General features: G+C 42.0%; 3 protein-coding genes across 14 annotated transcripts in view; 1 reads left to right on the top strand and 2 right to left on the bottom strand.

Annotated features, from left to right (window-relative positions):
* The window catches only part of LOC148170194 (uncharacterized protein CG43867), a 101,434-nt gene extending 91,136 nt beyond the window's left edge, over positions 1 to 10,298 (top strand). For 2 of the 9 annotated variants that reach the window (XM_088044315.1, XM_088044321.1), the window contains exons 4-14: positions 2,767 to 3,068; positions 3,121 to 3,460; positions 3,584 to 3,887; positions 3,957 to 4,130; positions 4,177 to 4,577; positions 4,626 to 4,787; positions 4,943 to 5,161; positions 5,212 to 5,442; positions 6,052 to 6,403; positions 8,274 to 9,172; positions 9,219 to 10,298. In XM_088044315.1, the coding sequence (XP_087900441.1) occupies positions 2,767 to 3,068; positions 3,121 to 3,460; positions 3,584 to 3,887; positions 3,957 to 4,130; positions 4,177 to 4,577; positions 4,626 to 4,787; positions 4,943 to 5,161; positions 5,212 to 5,442; positions 6,052 to 6,403; positions 8,274 to 9,172; positions 9,219 to 9,683 (3,849 nt within the window). In that variant the 3' untranslated portion in view covers positions 9,684 to 10,298. Of the gene's footprint in view, positions 1 to 2,104; positions 2,274 to 2,766; positions 3,069 to 3,120; positions 3,461 to 3,583; positions 3,888 to 3,956; positions 4,131 to 4,176; positions 4,578 to 4,625; positions 4,788 to 4,942; positions 5,162 to 5,211; positions 5,443 to 6,051; positions 6,404 to 8,273; positions 9,173 to 9,218 lie in introns of those variants that run through there. The other 7 variants (XM_088044324.1, XM_088044318.1, XM_088044316.1 and 4 more) reach the window with 7 other exon arrangements.
* On the bottom strand, positions 6,399 to 7,871 carry LOC148170195 (protein MEMO1-like). The gene is made up of 7 exons (XM_088044358.1): positions 7,648 to 7,871; positions 7,515 to 7,596; positions 7,187 to 7,368; positions 7,032 to 7,143; positions 6,762 to 6,981; positions 6,609 to 6,713; positions 6,399 to 6,563 (listed from the first exon to the last, which is right to left on the bottom strand). The coding sequence occupies exons 1-7, from the start codon at positions 7,694 to 7,696 to the stop codon at positions 6,426 to 6,428; spliced, it is 888 nt and encodes a 295-aa protein (XP_087900484.1). The 5' UTR covers positions 7,697 to 7,871; the 3' UTR covers positions 6,399 to 6,425.
* A 524-nt stretch (positions 10,299 to 10,822) lies between the features above and the next one.
* pcx (pecanex) lies at positions 10,823 to 20,666 on the bottom strand. 4 transcript variants are annotated; one of them, XM_088044314.1, is made up of 14 exons: positions 20,238 to 20,665; positions 20,027 to 20,184; positions 19,785 to 19,978; positions 17,424 to 18,419; positions 17,073 to 17,237; positions 16,261 to 17,019; positions 14,226 to 16,210; positions 13,629 to 14,181; positions 13,240 to 13,433; positions 12,555 to 13,189; positions 12,155 to 12,508; positions 11,716 to 12,103; positions 11,531 to 11,671; positions 10,823 to 11,479 (listed from the first exon to the last, which is right to left on the bottom strand). In XM_088044314.1, exons 1-14 carry the CDS (start codon positions 20,406 to 20,408, stop codon positions 11,339 to 11,341), a joined length of 6,834 nt encoding a protein of 2,277 aa, XP_087900440.1. In that variant the 5' UTR covers positions 20,409 to 20,665; the 3' UTR covers positions 10,823 to 11,338. The 4 variants fall into 4 exon arrangements, with proteins under 4 accessions (XP_087900440.1, XP_087900438.1, XP_087900436.1 ...); XM_088044312.1 differs by having other exon boundaries at positions 13,240 to 13,412; positions 17,073 to 18,419; positions 20,238 to 20,666; XM_088044310.1 differs by having other exon boundaries at positions 17,073 to 18,419.
* Positions 20,667 to 20,668: the final 2 nt, after the last annotated feature.

Raw genomic sequence — 20,668 nt, 5'->3', positions numbered from 1 at the left:
CTTTAAATCGTTCAAACTAATTTATGCTAGTAATAGAGACATTCGAAACGTGTGTAGAGAAATATAATATTTTATTTTGAGCAAAGAAGCGTTTAATCAAAATCAAGCGTGAAATATGACAGAATAAAAGAAAATAAATTTCTCTAGTTTAAAAACTCGATATATTTTTCTGACAGCTAAAATGAAATACGGGTTAACTGACAACTAAAAATCCTAGATTTGAGAAAAATTGCTATAAATTCTCGAAAAGTAAATCTGTAGTGGTCGCTCCTATTAAAGCAATCCATAAATTCCAGTTTTTGTTCGTTTCAGACAAGAATCTCGTCTACTTGGGATAAAGAACGATCTATTATACGAGATCTCGTAAGCTTAACTCCAACTGAAAGGGCGACAATATCCAATTTAATTATTATACAGTATGATCAATTGAATTATTACGGTAGTCACCCGGTACGTATGTCTAAACTTGACGTTCAAACGTCAAATAACTGACAGAAGTTAAGGATTCTCAAAGTAAATCTAATAGGCGACTAGACAATAATTCGATCACTCTGTAGATTGTAAAAATTCTTTGCAATCGACTCGGATTATGTAGATTCATCTCATGGGAATATTTGAGTATGTGGCAATGTTTACATAATTTCTCTAACACAGTTCCTTTCTTCAAGTCGTTGAAAATAAATGGCATTTGAGGTTCAGAAACTTCTCTCACTGATAAAAATAATCATTTCCAGTCTCTTATCCTTTAAAATCTGCACGTCTAGCAGAAAATCTCGCACTTACCACGTAATATTTCAGGGAACTCGTGCCAAAATTTAACAATATCTCTGTTAATACCGGAGTTCTTAGGTTGTTACTGTACGGATTTACGACTTTTGCGCTCTTCCATTGTGCGAAAAGCTCTAAAATCCATGTTTACGCTCATTACTAATGCCGTTAATTTCGGATTCTCTGTATGAGACAGTTGAGTTATATTTAACAGTCCGCAACTATTTTTCGCTAATCGCTCAACCCTCTACTATAATCTGCGTTTTATTCCACCCCGCAGATGTGAGCACGTTTTTCCCTTCTATTGTTGCTCTCTTATTTGCATATTTTTTCAGTGAACCCTTTATAACACACTCTTTGCATTCCCCATTCTTGTCAGGCCGCGATTTTTATTATGTATTACGTATTTGCAGTCTTTCGCTCCAGATCCAAGTTGTTTACACGAGACTAACACAAATATTGATTCTAAGATGAACTCCTTTATTACAAGGCGTGTCTTTATTATTGATGTGGAGAACTCCAGATATTCCTTTACGAGAAACATAATAAATAATAAGTGGGGGAAGTTTCAGTCGATACACCACGCTTTAATTTTTTTATTAGCTTGTTGAGGAAACCGGAGGAAACTTGATTGTTGTGGTTGAATAAACGGGGAGACGTGGAGCGGAATTGAATATTGCGATACTTTTGAAACAGTTGCATGACCTTTAATCGCATCGGAACTACAAAAAACCAATTTCTTTCCCGGCAATTAAATTTCCGTCAAATAACAAGAGTTGTCAGCAGCACCTCAAAACTCAATTACTACAATCTTCTTTATTAACAGTTCTGAAATCGGCAATATATCTTTCTGATAGCACCCCCATCACCCTTTAGTCCCGTTACAAATCAATTTATCCTTATTGAATAAAGCTCTGCAGGGGTTGAACGTTCCGACACATGTTTTTGTCGCGTGTCCAAACAACATTTTGCCGAAAAAAGTCTTCTGATGGATGTTGCAGATACCATTTGGTTCTGACCATTCCGTTTTTCAATCTCTAAATTGAATGGCCCTCGCATTAATTAAAACCTCCCTCTGTGGTTTTTGCCGATGACAACATCGAAGACTGAAAGTGACCGTTTTCATTCATCATGGGTTCTCTCCTAATTGAAATTGGGGGTGTAATTCGATATTTGTCAGATTTAACGATACAACCCCCATCTTGTTTGTTTCCAACCGCATCGGAAGCCAGCTCAGAGAGGGTGGTTACAATAGCCGATGGTCTCACCCCCACTATGGGGAAGTTTTGTGACAAGCGTCGGGACGCCTTGGCGCCGAGTTCACATCGCCATGCACTCTTTTTTAGTCATTGCAGACACTGCATGTGACTCGTGTAAGGACGTGCTAACTTCATACACTTTCGGGTTTAGTCAAGTTTGAGCGGTTGGAGTGCGCGGATGAAAGGGGGCATTTAGTTTTGGTTGAGTTCAGAGTGACGCTTGCAGCACTATGGAGGAGTTAAAGGGTAATTTAAAGCAGTTGCTGCTTTCTATAATTGGCTGAAACATGCGAATTTAATTATGAACATTTAGTGGACGGTTTGGATTCTTTGTTTCTTATTCACGGCGTGGAATTTCTTCAACCTGTCGACGTTTATTTTACGGACTAAAATAACTATCGCTTTTTGATTGTGCGTTGTCAAGCCGACTCTCATTTTTGGTGGTGCTAATGGTTCACAGATGAATTCTCCCGGTTCGATTCCCCTAACTTTAGGGTTGGCGCACTATTGTTACTTCGTAATACTCTAAATTAAAACTTTTTGGTATTTTCTTTTTGAAAAACTGTACGTATTACAACGTAAGCTCCTCCACATTTCTCGGATCTCCGCTACGCAATCTGGAGCCTTCGCGTGTGACGTTATTCAAATTGTATCCAGAATTTATGGTGTCGGTCTACCACAACGGCAATCGATAGCACCATTCTCGTTTGGAGTTCCACTCATTACTTTGTTTTTGCAGGTGCGAATAATGGAACAGAAGCTCGCATGGTCGCAGCAAAGTGACCCGAACAACGTCCAAATTCACCGGTTAGAGGGCGAAGTGGAAGAACAACGCCAGTTGCGACTCCACGACGCTAGACAAGTCGAGGCGAAAGCAGCTCGCATCAAAGAATGGGTTACAAATAAGTTGCGTGAACTCGAACAACAGAATCAAACGCTTCGAGAACAGAACATCAAGTGTAACCAGCAGTTGGAGCTTCTTCGGAATCATTTAGCCCTGGCTGATAGACGGAGGTCGGAGAGCTGCTCGCCGGAACCGAGGTATAACGATTTGTTTTTTTTCTAGGGGAGTTTATTACGTTTTCTTTTATAGGCAGCACACTTCGACTAGCTCTTCCCGGACCAACCGTCATCGCAGACACCAATCAGTGTGTTTATCAAGCAATTTCGAACCAGCTGTGCCGAGCACTCTGGTTACTAGTGTCAATTTTGGAACAAGCAATTCAAGTATGGACCCTCTGACGGACGAATTGAGAGCGGCTGTGGATAATTTGAGCATAGGAGGAAGAGTTCCCAGCAGTAGCGCCTCAGATCCGGATTTGGCACATGATTATGCCGAGATTTACACACCGAGTAGGGAAAAAGTCCCTTGGCCTAGAGCTCCGACACCGCCGATTCATAGGTTTCCAAGTTGGGAAGATAGGATTTATCAGGTATTCCTTCGGGAGTTTTGATTAGGGTGGAGGCTGGGAATGAGTCCGAAGGGAATTTTTTGACGGGCGTTGTCACTAAATGCAAATCGAGTTTTTTTTTCGAACATTTTTTATTTCTACCAGGTGGCTGCAGATGGATTGACTTTAACAGGGACCACCCCCAGCGACATCGGTCCGGAGCAAGCAGGATACCAAGACATACCCGTTCCAGTTTACGCAACAGTCAAAGGTCGGGCTAGTCAAATTCGATCTATGCCATTCACTGGAGACTCTTCCGATGATTCGAGTGACGGCGAAGGCAATAATACGATGGCCGTCGATGGCACTAATACTCATAGTAGAAGTTCGGGTGATACTTCCGGGTCTAGTCCGGGAAAACGAACAGCTTCCAGCAGTAGCGGTTCGCCTAGCAAAAGCAAGACAAGAGGTAAAACACGTTTGCTTTGACTATGTGCTTTCTCTGTGTAGAGGTGCCTTCATTAACATTTACACGAAGGTGTTTCAGATACGTCGTTCGAATCCGGCATGTCGGATGACTATGCCGTTCCACCAGACGCTCTCAGTTGTGATACCACTAGTTTAGAATCCTCGATGTTGCTCAGAGCGTCCTATTTAGATAGTCCCAAACGAATCGAAAGCTTAGAAAAAAGCGGATCGTTAGCGAAATTAGGTACGTACCCACCACCCCTAAAAACAGTCTAAAACTCGTCTCTCAGGAGGAAAATTGAAGACGTGGCGGAAGAAATGGTTCGTCCTCAAAAACGGCGTTCTGACTTACTACAAAAGTCAAAGTGATATCAATCGAAAACCTCAGGGGCAAATACTTTTAGACGAAATCTGCAAAATTACACGAGCTGAAGGATCAAACACTTTTGAAATCGACACAGGTAAAAAAACGTACTACCTAACGGCCGACTCCATTACCGCCATGGAAGACTGGGTTAGGATTCTTCAAAACGTACAACGAAGAAACGCAACTAAATTATTACTAAGCAAGGAAGAAAATAAACCATCAGTCCAAGGATGGCTAACCAAAGTAAAAAATGGTCACGCGAAGAAATGTTGGTGCGTGTTAATAGGAAAAATGTTCTTATACTTCAAATCGCCGACAGACACGGTAAGTTGAGTGTAGAAGACACGTTTTTGTGTTAATTTATTGCTGCAGACGCCGGCTGGTCAAATCAATATGCGTGACGCGCGAGTTGAGGAAGTTGAACACTTTTCGGATTCCGATTCGGAGGAAAGAGATACGGAGCATCCCGATTTAACTATTGGGATATTCCCGACCAATCAAGGACCGACGTATCTTTTGTGTACCAACAAACAAGTACGTGACTGGGATGGGAAAGTCAGATTAGTGGCTGGAGTTTGATGGCTTTACTTTATAAAGTTTGGTGGAGAAATATTGGTATTTCGCGTGATTTTATAGTTCCTCCACCGAACTGAGTGAGTGTTTAATTGTCTAAACTCGTTTTTTCATAGGAAAAGGATTCGTGGTTGTATCACTTGACTGTGGCCAGCGGCGGCGGCCCCAGCACCGGCACGCAATACGAGCAGCTCATTCACAAACTCATGGAGGTGGACGGCGATTCCAACTGTGTTTTATGGAGACATCCGGTTCTTTTACATGTGCCTTGTACGAAAGACGGTGCCATTCCTTCATACTTCCCTTTGACCACCTTGCCCACGGAGAATCTTCAGGTGCTAACTTGTACAATATTATTTTTCATAGTTTAATTGTTTTGTCGTAGGCTGAGGCAATCAAACTCTTTAAATGTCTTCAGTTGTTCATGTCGGCAGCTGTAGACCAAGCTGGTATAGATTACCACGTTGTCCTGGCTCAGAACGCGCTACAACAATGCTTGGATATGCCAGAATTGCAAGCTGAGCTAATCTGTGCTTTGATAAAACAAACTAGTAAAAGCTCTCCTTTGCCCAAACTCGGAGTCCAGGTATCTACACAAAAGTTGCTTAAAAAAAGTGTAAGTGTGCTTTTTTTATTTAGTTTTTATGTGAGTTTAGTTTAGAATTGTGGAGTCCACTTTTACTCGATTGTTTAGAGTGCTTTGTCAGAGCACCACGCTAATTGTAGTAGAAATGGAAGTCCGCGCTAATTATATTAAGTTTTTTGGAACAAGCTGAGAGCTTCTAGCACTTATCCTTCATCAATGTTCAGAGTTAGATGTTTGGTAAAACATCTAGCGATTGAACGAAAAAATGGGTACCACCCTATTGATTTGCAACTTGCATGAAACAACAACTTTCTTCTGTATTAGTGCCCCCTGCGACTCAATAAGAATGTTGGTGTTTCAATTTAGTTCTCTTATGTTTCTGGATGTTTTAGACCCTAGAATAGAATAGAACATGCCTGTGTGTCTCATCTCGCGTACACAAACACCTTTGGGCATTTCAACGTTCGTCCCCATTTTTCCGACACAGAACTGGGCTCATTTTTTTCTATACACTCATCTTCATCTCAAGCTTGACCCCGCTTGACCTCCCTAGTCGTTTCCATTAGTTTTCACAGGTGTGATTGTCATCTAGTCGTTCTTTAGCCCCAGTGTTATAAGAAACACCAAAATTCTTTTCAGCAACTTCTCCTTTGCGCCACTCAAAGTTTGTTCACCTGCGAAACGACACCCAGTATAAACAGTACTTCTGACCAACAAATTGCATCTTCCAATATACAGGCGGTCCAAGAAGAAAAATACAAGGAACATAAAGAATGTTACAAGGAACATAAGGATCACAAGGGACCCCCCAGTTTTACGTTGCTCCAAGGGTGGCAGTTGCTCGCGTTGGCTGTTAGTCTTTTCGTACCGAAGTCGTCAAGATTGTTGTGGTTTTTGAAGCTGCATCTCCAGAGGAACGCGGATAACAGGACGGAGTGTGGGAAGTACGCGTCGTACTGCGAGAGAGCGTTGGAAAGAACCATACAAACAGGTTAGTAAATTTTATTTGGCTTTTACAACGGTATGATTAGAGACGCGGCGGCGTAACTGACTGAAGAATCCGACGTCGACACGCATTTATTTGATTGGGTGTATTTGAGGAACTTCAGACTGGGACGATTTTTCGTTTTTTCCGTCAGAATTTGCACCATCTGAAACCAGTCATAAAGAAGAGTAAAGAAAATTTTGTTAGTTACGTGAAGTAGTATTCCTATGACGTGACGTCCACAGATCGTGTTTCCGAATTTTTTCAAATAGTCGCTGAACTCTCCTGGGCTTAAATTCTCAATTGCGGTCATTCCCTGGAAAACACAATTATGGAGTCTATTATGTTAGTTTTTCTTTATTACGATAAGGTCGAGATGCTCGATTGACTCGTGGACGTGGGCGTAGGACGTGTCGTAATAAGTATACCGGAACTGTGTACCCCAGTGACAAAAATCCGATGATATAATAAAAAGATTCTGAGGGTCCTCTAGATACTTCGATAACAATTTTCCATAGCGTAACTGTTTTTCAGGACTAAGCGATCCGACGAGTATCGGAATTATCGTAAACTGATCTTGGTAACTGAAAGTATCACTTAGACATTGTGAAGGTGAAAGTAACCAACTTCAAACCCTGCCATAACTTTAGCTAAATACGGAAGTTGCATTTCTATGCTGTGTTCTTTCTCATCCACGTTCAAACTGAGAAACTCGAATTGGCCAGTTTCATGAAGATCGTTATTAACTGGAAGAAATAGTTAGTTGGTTGGAGACGTGGGTCCATTTACCTTGCAGATCGACAATCAGGTCGTACAAAGGCGTTTCAAATTTACTAGCAGTCGACAAGGCACATCCTGATAAGCTAAAGTGGTGAGAAGGCCCGAGGATGAAGACTCTTTTCACTAACTCAGGAGTCACTTGCTTGAACGCGTGGGCCGAGCAAGAGCCGCTGTATCTGTAGCCTGCGTGGCTACAAAAGTCGTCAATTAGATCGTCCGGAATTAGATTCACCCTGCAGCTTTTTAAGTTCTTCGATTAATTAAAGTGAGTGAGTAAAATCAATGCTCCAAAGATAACATAAATTACGAAACTTGGCTCCAACTGCTGTAAACTTACGGTGTAATAATAGCTCGTGCGGGGCCATGAATGAACTCCACTTTCTGCATCCAAGACGCGAGTTGACACGACAACTCCAAACCTACAGAAGTTCTCGATTTTTTGGTAATTTTTTAGCACAAAGAAAACTTGCCTGAATCGTTGTACCAACTCCCGGCATGTCTCGCTTTCCTCACCGCCATGTCGTATGAATTTTAACTAAAATTAAACAGTGGTGCCACTTCCCCGTCGCTCTTGACAACTTCTCGTCAATAAAATCACCACCTAACAACCGCCTACACGTTCATCAATACTTCCCCAGTCCTACCAGCCGCTAGCATGAAAAATTCATCAAATTACCAGAATAAAAGCTGACACCACACACTTTATTGGCAACCTTGACAATGATTAATTACGGGCGAATTCACGAAGTTAAAAAACGGAAACGTTGCGGAACACTGCAAGATTGGTGGTTGGAAGCCCGCAATAGCGCAATAAGGGGAATGGCGATCGAGGGATTGGAATGAATGGGGGTGGAAACGTTTGGCTGCTTGCCAACTTCGGTTCGCAACCCCAATGTGGGTCACGTTGTCGTCGTCGCGAAAGTTTCACAGAGGGCTCTGACTGACTACAAACGGAATTTTAATGGTGATCGGATAAAACACTAGTAAAGTCGATAATTGTTGTTACGTCATGAATGACGCTGTATGAAGGACGCGTAAATATTCCGCGTCATTACCATGGCAACTACTTCGAGGATGATGCAATGTTTTCTTTCAGGCGGCAGGGAGCTGAAGCCATCGAGAATGGAAGTCCTCAGTATTCTGCTCAAGAACCCTCAACACCATTCCTTGCCCCATTCGATGCCCGTCCATCTGCTCAACGGCACATATCACATCAGCAGTTTCGATGGGTCGACTACCATAAAAGAATTCCAAGACAGTTTAGCTCACGAGATCTGTTGTCGTACGACTAATGGTTTCGCGATATTTAGCGACGATCCCATTGAAAAAGATTTGGAGCACACTTTAGATCCTAGCGCGAAACTTTGTGATTTGATATCAAAATGGGAAATTGCTTTACGCGAGAAAGGTTTAGGCAAATTCGAGAATAGTAAAGTTATTAGGCTAACTTACAAAAATCGGTTGTGGTGGAAAAACAGTGCTAGGCTAGAAACGGACAAAGAAAGATTGCTCTTGTGTTACCAAGTCAATAAACAAATCGTTTCCGGTAGATTCCCGCTGAGTAGAGAATTGGCGTTAGAATTGGCCGCGTTGATGGCACAGTTAGACATGGGCGACTGCAGTTTCGGGTCGCACAAGAACTCAAGTGTAAATAATACGTTAAATCAAGGAACTTCCAACAAACACCAAAGCCCCAAATCTACGACGAACGGGACGCTCAGTCCGCCGACTGCCATTCAAAATTCTAATACTCTAAGCGCCTTGAATAGTGTCCACGGAATACTCACTGCTCACTCAAACCAAGCTCTCAACGCAATAGATAAGTTCTATCCGTACAGATATCGGGATCAACTGACGCAAGAAGGACTGACGGAGTTGCAAGGAAAACTCCTGGAGAAGTGGAGGGGGCTCAAGGGCCGAACCCAGCTGGATTGCGTGAGGATCTACCTCACATGCACCAGGAAGTGGCCCTTTTTCGGAGCAACGCTTTTCCAGGTAACTAACTCCAAAATTTTTCAGCTTCTTACTCATTGATTCTTAGGCCCGCCTGCGCCAGCACGACTCTCCCATGATCTGGCTCGCCGTCAACGAAGACTCCATCACAATCCTCGACTTGGCAACGATGCAACAACGTGTTCGCTACCCGCACACCAACGTACTCACCTTCGGTGGTTGCCAAGAAGACTTCATGCTTGTGGTGACCCAAAACGATCAGCAGCCTTCACAGAAACTAATCTTTTCGTTAAGCAAACCGAAAATCCTCGAGCTCACACTTCTTATAGCCGACTACATGAACCTGTTAATTAACAATCCCGGGACGCCTCTCCTCGGCACATTAAGCCGAGGAACTATGGTTTCGGTTAACCAGTCTGTGGTAAATCAGTCGATAATTAGTCAAGCCATAGCTAATCAAAGTCAACCCGACATTCTTAAATCAACTCCTGATCACGGCGTGCAGAGATCCGACTCCAAAAGGAGAACACATGTGGATTCGGGACTGGCGTGATGCTGACATCACAAAGGCTGCGATGGCTGACGACTTCATAAGGTGGTTTCGTTTGTTTAATTGTGATTTTCGCTTTTTCTGTGCAAGATCGAAGTGAGTCGGATTTCTGTATATAACGAGGATGTGCGTGGATGTATATAGTAAAGTCGATTTATTTATATTGGACCGTTGGCATTTCGATCGTGTGTAAATTTGCAGTTTCATTTCATTATTTTTTGCGGATGGTTCTGATTTTACTCAGCTGGGATTGGGCCTAACACTTTTATAAACCTCGGTACGTGTCGTGTAATATATCAAAATTTTTAATACAGCTTCAGATGAAAGAGTGCGCAAATGTAAGTCGATATGCTTTAAGTTGGTGACGATTATATCAAGTCTTTCGTAGTTTTTCGTTGACTTTTGTTGTGGTTTCCTAGTCTATATAAAATGTATGCATGTTTGACAATAGTTACCATTATGAGATTTTTTAAATGAGGAACACCAACATTTTTTATGTATGAAAAATGTTGCTGTTTATTTTCTTGTAATAATCAGTCTAATAAGTGATAATTTTCGCATATACATTTGATATTAATGATCCCTAGGTATTATTAATTTATTATTTATACATAAATAAAAGATTTTAAATAAATAGCCTCGTTCTTTCCAACATTTGTAGACAATCAGTTTTATTCTTTGTCAAAATGGTTATTTACATTCACCAGGTAGGCCAAATCGATCTCCATATACAGAATATTTCGGATTTTGGGTGCCAAAGTTTAATCTTTCACATACTGAACAAAAAAGGCTGAAAAAAAACACACCACAGACTTGTAATGAGCACAAAAAATTATGTAAGACAAAAAACCGACAGTTTTGGTATCTGTGAACAGCAAGTCGACTAACTAATCCATTGGTAGTTAATCTCAAAGCAAAGCGCAAATAACCAGAACATAAGTGTAGAAATTTTTTTGCAAAACGGGGAAAACAGTACGCCTTTCGTTATGTCTAGAGAAATGCTTTTTGTTCAGTTTGTCTACGTTTCAAATGTGGCCCCCAAAACCCCAAACGCCCTGTATAAAGAACCAAGGAACATTAGTAACAATACATTTATGTGTTACGACAATGCAGAAATCAAAGCGGGTACATAAACATGGACAACCATTTCTCCTTTTTTAATTAAATTTAAATTATTGGAAAATTGTACATTCTTCTTAACTAAATACACATAAAAATCAGTCTATTTTAATAAGGCAACTGCGTAACAACAATTCATAAATATTAAGAAGCCTAATATGTATAATACAAATTACTCTTACATCCTCTCAAGTACAAAATCTTTGGACGTATGTCATCATAAAACAAATGATTTTCCATCACAATCATAAACGAATGGCAGTTAAACAATATTAGTCTATGAGTAAACTTCTCTTCAACACCGTGGTATGAATTAAAAAACCTACAACTAAAAAGAAAATCGTACAAAACTTAACCTCTGGTAAAAACAACGTGAATTTTACCTACTGTACACGATTTTTAGTTTAAATTTCAATTACTTTACGATATTAACAGTTCATATAAAATTAAGTCTTCTATCATTATCATAACTCTAATGGAAGTCTAAAATCAGATTTTACCTCTCCTCTGGTGTACGAGAAGATCAAGAAAAACGTATGCTATACTTCTTGACCGAGATCCTGAACGCCACTCTCGGCGATTGGTACGAATTTATCGTCGATTTGAACAAGAAGGATTGTTCTGTCCACGTGAGATCGTTTCCCCGGGTCTCTATGACACGGCGTCCACCGATGCACCACCTAAAAACCAAACAGAAATAAAAGGGGAGAGATTCATTGCTGATCATTTACCGGTCCTTCCATCCCGACTTCTGGAACCCAATCCTTCCAGTAAGACCTCCCACCACGCACCCTCGAATATTCAGTGGGCCAAGACACGTCTATCCTCCTCCCCAAATTAATAGCGTCGTACACCATATTGATATCTACAATCTAAACAAAGAAATAGACTCATCTAGATAAGAGCACCAACTCACTTTTACTCTTTGAACTGAGTACTCTTTCTCAGCAGTCTCATCAAAATCACCAGTTCGTTCATCAGTTCTAGGGGGAGCGTCAGGAGTTTGAGACACCACTCTCTCGTCTTTTTCTTTAAAAAGTCCAGCCAAACTAGCTAAAGTGGCACTGGTGGGTTTGCCGACTGACACTAAACTGCCTCTGTTGCCCCCCAAAGACGTCCGACTGAGACTAGAGCCACGGCCCATGCTACCACTAAGGTGGGAGCCGTCAGTTGATTGGCTACCGGCAGTTTGGTGGTTTAAGGGGGTCACTGTGGTCATTGCGTAGACACCTTCGTGTCCCATTCCGATTTCGTCGCGGGTGGAAGCGCCACTGGAGCAGCCCTCGCCACACCTTTTACGTATCCTACACCCAAAAAAAAACAGTAAAAATGACACAACTATAAATTAAACTCACCGTCTGAAAACATTGAATAAATAATTCCTGATTTTTGTCAAACTAACGGAGCCCCCGACTAGACTGCAATATTGATCGTTTGTCTCAGCGTAGCTTGTGGTTAATGGGGAGACATAAATGGGGTACCCAATGGGTTGATCGCAGGATGAGTTGATTATGTTCCTCAGTGCTTGTTTGGCGTTCTGAATACTTCCTCTCTCAGGGTTTCGATTCCGCAGATAAACGAGCTCTTGTTGTTGACCAGCCCACAATCCTCGGACACACTCTTTGTTGATTTTGATCACACGGAAACTCAAGTACCTCTTGTTCAACATTATTATTTTATATTCATCGGTACCGTCGTCCAAAACGTGTCTAAACAAATAAAAATGAGCTGTGAACTCCCCTCAGTGAGACTAACCTCAGAGCTAATAAACTGGGCATTCCACTAAGAACTGCAGTCCTCCACGCCGGGTCCCCCTCGTGCGATATAACCAACTCCTCTTCATGCTTACAAATCGCTTCGAACAACGCCGGTAACTCTTCATACTCGTCCGGTGACATGAAATGATCCTGATGCAACTTCAGCGACATGCGAATTCCTGGAGCTACCACAGTCTTCAGAAGATCCATGTCGGTGAAAACCCACTCGTCTCTCGCGCACGTGATCCGAAAATCACCTTTAAACAACGCGTGCAACCCGAAAAGAAAAAACTCGACACTGGAGACCGTGTTGTGGGAAACAGCCCCCAAAGCCCGGCGCCCCAATAAACTCAAAGCGAAGCACAGAAGAACAAGCGTCGAATTATTCCCAGAATCAACGTTCTTCTCCGCTTTTTCCACGCAGAAAGTGATCCAATCTCCGTGAATCTGGCAGAACATGTGGCGAGTCATGCCACTGCTGGATATGTCAAAGTCTTCGTCGATGTTGTAGTTGAAAACTGGGTCCAAATCGACGAAGTTCTTGTTTTCCATGGGCTGGAGTGCCCTGAGAATGGTCTGGGAGGACAGCCACTCTTCGAGTTTCGGCGAGCGCACAGTGTAGAAAATTATACTCTGAAATTATGGACGAAATTAAATTTACCGAGAGAGACGCGCGAACTTACTTTGACGTAGTAAGAGATTAGGACTTTGCGAAACTCGAAGACCTGCAGCATGGAAACGGCGCTGTTATCAGAGATGCTGTACCCTTCGAGAATGTATTTGGCTGCGGTCACTTCCCAGGCGAGCCAACGTTGACTGAAGGCCGAACTGATGCTCAAAATCCCGGTGAAATGGTCTGTTTCGATACAACAACATGCTAAAATTTACGGAAATGAGTCAAGAGCCAGTCGAGGGGGAAAGCCAGGCAATACCGAAACAAAACCCAAGTGTTAAATTCATTAATTAAAGACACGAAGTGTTGATAATATCCCGTTGAAGTGGCAAAATTGTGGATTTAAGCTCAAGCCCCCATCACTCGGTATTTCCCAACCCTCCCCTGCCGCCAACTTACCATGATTCTCTTCAATTCCCTCCGTGATCGCCTCAACTTCCCTCTGCTGGCAGTACGTGCCTTTAAACTCCAACCCCCTCATCTGGAACGTGACCAATCCATTCCCCAACTCAATAATATGAACCAAACAATTCAAATAATCCGACGCCAAAACGAAACAGTCTCCTTGGTTGACCAAACCCCACCGCCCCAAAATCAAGTCTCCACACAACGAGTGCTGCAGCGATCGAGTCAAATGTTCGTAGAAAATAGAGTTGAGATTATTGTCGTCGGCTCCCAAATTCCTATCCAAATGCGATGACAGTGGAGTATTCGAATGATCAACTCTACGAGTATTGTAATCGCGTTCCCAAAATTTGATCGGTCGCACGTACGATGTTAAGAAGATGGCGCTTCCTAAGAACGGGTTCAACGGTGTTGAGAGAAGTGCGGAAATGAAAGCTTGTAAGAACAACATTGCGGAGTGAGGTACGGAAAATGGTTGCGCGAAGGCGTGGAAAGCCGAGCCCCAAGTGATCTGCCAGGGGGCGATGTAAGTCACCACGAATTGAACCTGCAACATGAAATTAACTACGTTCTCAATTCACACCGACTTACCTTCAGTAAGAGTTCATAGAACTTATTAAAGATGATGCTCATGAAGAAGTACTCCACGAGGAACGTTTCTTGTAGGAAACTGTAATCGTAACGAAAAAACAGCGCAGTGAAGGTGAGAATGAGGTATTGAGAACTTTGATTCGAGTACGAACTGCGCAGACATTTCAACCCGCAGATTACAACAATAAAAGAACCGAGAAGAGGGCCGAACTTCTTTGCAACTTTCGGAGAATCTTCCGTTAAAACCGAAAGAAACAACAAGGGGTAGAGGATGTTTCGTTCCACGAAACACAAGTAGACGTAGACTCTTTCGAACCACATGATCTTAGCCGGTCCTCTTATCTGATACTGCATCAACTCCCGAGATCTCAAAACGGGACTGGCGATACACATCCATGGTAGCTGCTTTCGCAACTGTGGTGTTATATAATGAAGAATAAACCCAAGAACTGCGGAAATCGTCCACAAAACCGGAGTCAGCTCAGGTTGAAGAGCAGTAAACACGGTACTAGCATGCACACTAAACACCAAAACCGCGATTAAACCGCACAGAATAATATCATTCTTCAGTCGAGCGTTGACAGTCTTCTGCAATTTATGAGGTAAAGGATCGACGTGATCAACCCCTACTTTGTTCTCCCCCGGCTCGTTCGGAAACTTCACCGACTTTTCCTTCTTTTCTTGTTTTTTCTCAGTTTTCTCCGTGAGAGGCTTTTCTTCTTTGGTCTCAACTTTATCGACTTTGTCTTTACTGTGTTCTCGGTAGATGTCTGAAGGCCACACGTGTCTCTTCACAATGTTCCATAAATGCGAAGGGTCACTCGCGCTTCTACTCAAATGGTACGAACAAGCCACTAAACAGGCACAGAATATCGAAAATAAAACGTGTCGGGAACCTTTCGGTTCGCTTAGACCGCCATAGGCAAAACCGTTCATTACAATCACAGCCAAAATCGAGCGGAAAATACAATAAAACGAAGCTAGAAGACTCGACATTGCATTTCCGCCGAAAATATGCATGTCGATCTGCTCGAGGAGATACATAATGAAAGTGTTGATTTGAGGAAACAGACCTAAAGAGAACAATATGGGGAAAAAGAGTATAAACTTAACAAGAAAATCACGGATGAGGAGTAAAACTTGCGAGTTGGTTAAACTACCGCTGCCGAGACTGTAGGATTGAACTTCGCCGTCGATGTAACCATTGAGGAATAAAATAACGCCGGAACAGATACAGAAGTAGATAGGTCTAGAGTAGGCTATAATTCTATTGAAACCATGTGTGGGTGACGCGGCGTCCGGTTGCACACTTTTAAGAAGAGAGTACTGGCAGCTCGCCATAACAAAACAAAAGATAAAAGCTAACAAGTCCTCGTAGAATTTGTAATATAACAAAATAGCACCAGAAACTGAGACTAGAATCCCGAAGAGGATCGACAGCAACGTCTCGAAAAACGTCAAGTTCCTGTCCAACAACGCAAGCAGCTTCAACCGATCCAAAGTCACTTTAACATAAATCCACGGAAACACTTTAAACTTATAAAACGATTTAGTCCTAGGATAGTTATTGTTCACTTGATCAGAGTTTTGAATGAATTTGAACTGATTCCTGGCCAAGTTCGCCTCAACATCGCCGTCGTTGTCACCTTGCACTATACTAATCAATGAGTCAATGGGATCAATAAATCCTTGATTAGCTAAGAGGCGGCATCGAATCGTATCGCTCAATCTTGTGGTTTGAATGGTATGAAAATCTCCAGAGTTTTGAACGGGAATCATAGAACCGGATCCAGTCTTTGAAGTAGGAGCATCTAGGATTATAGACACTGAACTGTTACAAATGGAATCTGTACTGTTGCTATCGCAGAGGTCTTGGGAGTTGTTACGTGGAGTGCGAGAAGATGAAGCGATGTCGCTTTGGCGGCGACGCACTGTACTCTTGGTGCTCGTCGAAGCCTTGTCTTGGAGGCGGTTGTTCGCCGTTCCTGAAAAACGAAATGCCAACATGAGAATTCCAGGGTAAAAAGAAACTTACCCAAACCTTTTTCATCGAACGTGTAAGTTATCCAGTTCCCGTGTTCATCCATGAAGCAATGCACAGATCCATCGGTGGTATCGTTGAAATTTTTGGCACAATGTGTCCCATGTCCCGCTGACAATGAAGTAGCTATTGCACTATCCCGTTTATTTCTTTGGCCAGATCTCCTCCTTCCAACCCGACTCCTTTTCAACCTCCCTCTTTGAGGCGACGCATGATTCAACTTCAACCCTTCATTCGGAGGTAAATAACAAACAGACAACGGATAATCCCGCCGTGACGCTAAAAACGCCGACAACAACGGCGCTGTTGGTAGAAGAGTACTCAACTCATTATTCGACCCACCGGAAGATCCCTCTTCGTTGCGATCCCTCGAAGTCTTATCGTAACGTTTCGAAACGCTAACTCTTTGGGGTTTTGTTTGGGGTACTACAATACATTCGAGGCCTTCCACGGGACTCGGACAGTCGTTTTGTCGAAGTGTTTGTGTGATTTTGTGTTCTTTTGATGATCTGGGAGGCTCGTTCTCTTCAGATTGTCGGTCTGACTTGCAGCGACACATGCTGCACTTTTCAGATTCACTTTTTGGGGTTCTTCGGCCGGATTGATCATTGTGACTAGAAGAGCTACGGGTTTTCTTAGGGATGGCGCCCAAGCTGCGAGCAGAGGGCACTGGGTCTTGGAGAACTTTGCTTACATCGTGTTCTAAGGAAACGGTTGTGGTACTGGACCATTCGGTCTCCCTTTTCAAAGGTTCTAAAAATAAATAAAATTGTGAAAAATTGAAGAGAATGGCGAGTAGGGAGCACCTTTTCTGTGTTGGTTCCGATGGTTCTCGTCATCAAACAGCCAATCCAAGTCGAGCTCAACCAGACTAGTGCAGTTTTCCGGCTCGACGGCCTTCATCGATTCGCTGAACTTTCTCTTTCTGTTCCTCTTGATGTTCCTCTTTCGGAAGACATTCGGCTCATTCACTAAAACATCATTGTTGGCATACACAACTCTAACATTTCTATCGCGAACTTGATCTCGAAAGACTATAAAATCTTTACCGAGCACGTTACATAATTTGCGCACAGAAAATGGACAAATTGGTATTTTAGGGCTTCTTTCGCCGAATTCGACGCTGGTATTGCTACAAGAGAAATTCGAACACTCACTTAATTTTTTATCACTGGATTCGTTATCCGTCCCGTAACAGTCAGTCCTAGCGTCGTGCATTTCAGGAGTGGCACTAGAATTCGAATTATCGTTATCCAGAAGGGCGTCTTTCGAGGTCGCACTGGTCCTCTCTTCACCGCATTTTTCTTCAATTTTAGGATGGGATTTCTCGTAAGGCACATTTCTCATCGTTTTCACAGTTATGTAAAATAAAGGAGAGTTGCTTCCTTGATTCTCATCGAAATCCGAATCGGAAATGTGAGTTGAAGAGTCTATATCCGTGTCGGGACCGTGAGAAGTCTGGTGTTCATCCGACTGCTCAGCTATTGGATAAACAATCTCTGAACCGTAATAAGAGCACAAGTTTAGGTGTTGGTTCCGCACCAGACTCGAACTTGGAGGCGGCAGCGGATTCCGCGCCCCCTTACACCCAATAACCTCCAAACTGTTCGGATGAACCGTTAAAGAAGGAGGCGGACAACACGTCTCCAACGCTGTACTCCTAATCCTCCTCACTCCTCCTCGATTACTCTTAAAATAAAACCCCTCTGAAGTCAGCGGCTGATTCGGATTCTTATCCAAATACCCCAACTCCAACGAACCAGTGGGTTTAATCTCCGCCTGAACACTCGCTGGTAAAAAATTCAAACTACTATTGGTAAAATTCGAGTGTCTACGCCCATTCGAAGGTCCCTGTTCTGAATCAACACTTTGCAACGACGGTCGATGCGGAGTCAACAGGTTGCCGTCTGTTGAATCCGCGCTACTTTGTTGATACAGTTTACGAAAACTCGACCGATTCTGCCTGCCGTCATCTTTGACGGTCACGCAAACGAAACCGTCAGTTTTCGAACGTTGGTGTTTCGAACGACGCTCGTTTTTTTTTGTTTTACGGTCAGGCACATCGGGGTGGTAGGTTACTATTTCTAAGGCGGGGGCGGCGGCGCCGTCACTGCTTTCCGACGAGTTCTTGCGGTGGACTTCTGCTTTCAGATCTGAAAAGATTTCGGACATCAACAATCAGGAAGTCAATCCTTTCTAATTTCACGTTTACGCCCGAAAATTATTTGATACACGCAGAGCGTTCGTCTAGAACAATAGTTATTGAGAAATGCAGTCGGGCTAAAAAATGGATCTGAATTCCCAATGATTATTTACAATGATGTCAGCTTTTTCGCGGTAATTGTTTGTGGTATTTCAAAGAAATTGAATAATTGTCGACTGCATAAGAACCGAAGTATTATTTCAGGCAAATTTTCAAAATTTTTTTGGTTGTTGCTAAAAAATCTACAATCACTGACTCGGTTCGATTCGAATTGGATAAGTGGCAATTTTTTATTAGAAAACCGCAGTTTCTTACGTTATTTAGTTGGTGGTCTGCCACATGCTGTTTTGTGGTGAATTGCACGATACAGTATGCTAACAATGTGAGCCGAAGAAGTTGTACAACCGGAAGTGATTACAAGAAATCGATCGGATTCGAATCTATAGGGAATATCGGGCACTTGGTGGTACTTTTTTCTCTTATTAGGAAATGACAAGTACTTTAAGCATCCTTTTAAATAAAAAAAAACATTTTAATCTCTTGTTTTTACAATACAACCGTTTATCATTTCAGCGGTACTAAGAATTAAATAAAATATTCTAAAATGTGCAAATCATTTCAAAGAACACGTATTATCAGCAACACGCGGCTTGTGCAAATACTGATTTCGCAAAAACTTTCTTGCTTCCGTTTAGGTGAGTCATTTCAATCATCTTCAATCTATTTCATTTAAACCCGCTTTCTTTAGACACGATGAAACAATAAATTTGCCTAAGTGTAAGGTTGAAAGTTGAGTAATTAATTACCAAACGATTGCAAAAATTCCAACCGCAACGTATTCAAGCATAATTTAATCACTTGTTCTCTCCACAAAGACTTTAGAAAATGTTGAAAATTTGCCATTGCCGTTTAAAAAATGTACAGCAATTAACGCACGTCAGAAGGTTCCAGAGATAACATGAAATTAATTAACAGAACAATGAAAAGTCATTTTCTTGTCTGCTATTTCCATTCGCCATTATGTGCCTACCGGTCATAAAAGTCTAATTACAACTACAACATTTATCTTTGTATATTCTAATTTTAAAACAATTCTATAATTAGTCAATAGATCTTGTTGCGTCACAAAACAACAAACAAAAAATGCCAGTGCACATACGTAAACAACACCTGCGCGATAAACCTATAAACACAAGTTGACAAAACGACGAAAACCATAAAAAAACGATTTCAGTTACATAATCTCCAATTTCGTGGCAATTTGCACGAGTTAAATCACCTTCTTCTGGGTTAGAATCAAAGATAAAACTCTCACCTATGGTGCTACTAGGTTTAGTATCCTTCGCGTTTTCAACCTGTTGAAACTCAGTTGATTCTAAACTATCCGCATCAGTGCTCTGTAAACCCCCCGCCTCTGTGTAAGAAATGAAAGATCCGCCAACCCCAGGCCTTGAATTGGGTTCTGTGTCTTTGTTTGATAACACTTGTAGCTCAATACCTTCCTCTTCCCTAGAATTGTAAATTTAAGAACTGAAAGATGGTGGTGATGCGTTTTACCTTTTGACCTCTTGCCAGTTGTCCTCAATCTCTTCTCTGATGCACTCTGAGGTGTCATACATGTGATGTAAACCATAGTTGACTAATTTGATCACAGCAAGAACTATAGTCACCAGTAAACAGTAGAAATACCACATGTATTTAGTTGGAGGAAAATACTGAAAACAGTGACCTAAATTTCAAGGTTCAAGAGGAGGTTTTAGCGACTTACCACGTATATCGTGAAAGGTAAACACAGTAAGAAGAGCCAGATGTAAAGATGGAAAGTGTTGCAAAACACATCTTGATGAGGGTCGAAAAACCAACCCCCAGTCAAAGAAGCCCAAACACCTTGTCTTAAAATTTCTAGTGTTTGTGATCCCATTTGCTGTTCTTCTATCATAGTAAATCAGAGCATTTCTAGGAAAGTGCTTACATGTTTACAAACGGGTTAAATCGATGACAGACTTTCTGCACTCCATCTTGACGTTTCAGCTGACTTTTGTGTACTTTTGTACTCACAACTTTCAAAATTCCACGAAAACAACGAAATAATAACACTTGGCTATAGATATATCCACGCACTTACTTATCATTGTACTTGTTTTGAGTTTTTACACCAATTTCGATTATCATCGCCTTGTGAATTTATCGAAACTGTCA

The sequence above is a fragment of the Gnatocerus cornutus genome, chromosome 8, assembly GCF_029298725.1.
Source record: "Gnatocerus cornutus isolate USDA-ARS CGAHR chromosome 8, icGnaCorn1.1, whole genome shotgun sequence".
Classification (NCBI taxonomy): Eukaryota; Metazoa; Arthropoda; class Insecta; order Coleoptera; family Tenebrionidae; genus Gnatocerus; species Gnatocerus cornutus.
This window is presented reverse-complemented; position numbering and strand designations above follow the sequence as displayed.

What these genes read in the sequence shown, in the direction of transcription:
- LOC148170195 (XM_088044358.1), bottom strand. Translation starts at nt 7,696, where the DNA reads ATGGCGGTGAGGAAAGCGAGACATGCCGGGAGTTGGTACAACGATTCA. An exon ending in GAGTTGGTACAACGATTCAG is followed by an intron (nt 7,597 to 7,647) that starts GCAAGTTTTCTT and finishes GAACTTCTGTAG; the next exon opens with GTTTGGAGTTGTCGTGTCAA. An exon ending in GCACGAGCTATTATTACACC is followed by an intron (nt 7,369 to 7,514) that starts GTAAGTTTACAG and finishes CGACTTTTGTAG; the next exon opens with CCACGCAGGCTACAGATACA.
- pcx (XM_088044310.1), bottom strand. Translation starts at nt 20,408, where the DNA reads ATGATAGAAGAACAGCAAATGGGATCACAAACACTAGAAATTTTAAGA. An exon ending in AACTGGCAAGAGGTCAAAAG is followed by an intron (nt 19,979 to 20,026) that starts GTAAAACGCATC and finishes TTACAATTCTAG; the next exon opens with GGAAGAGGAAGGTATTGAGC. An exon ending in GGGAATTGAAGAGAATCATG is followed by an intron (nt 13,434 to 13,628) that starts GTAAGTTGGCGG and finishes CGTAAATTTTAG; the next exon opens with CATGTTGTTGTATCGAAACA.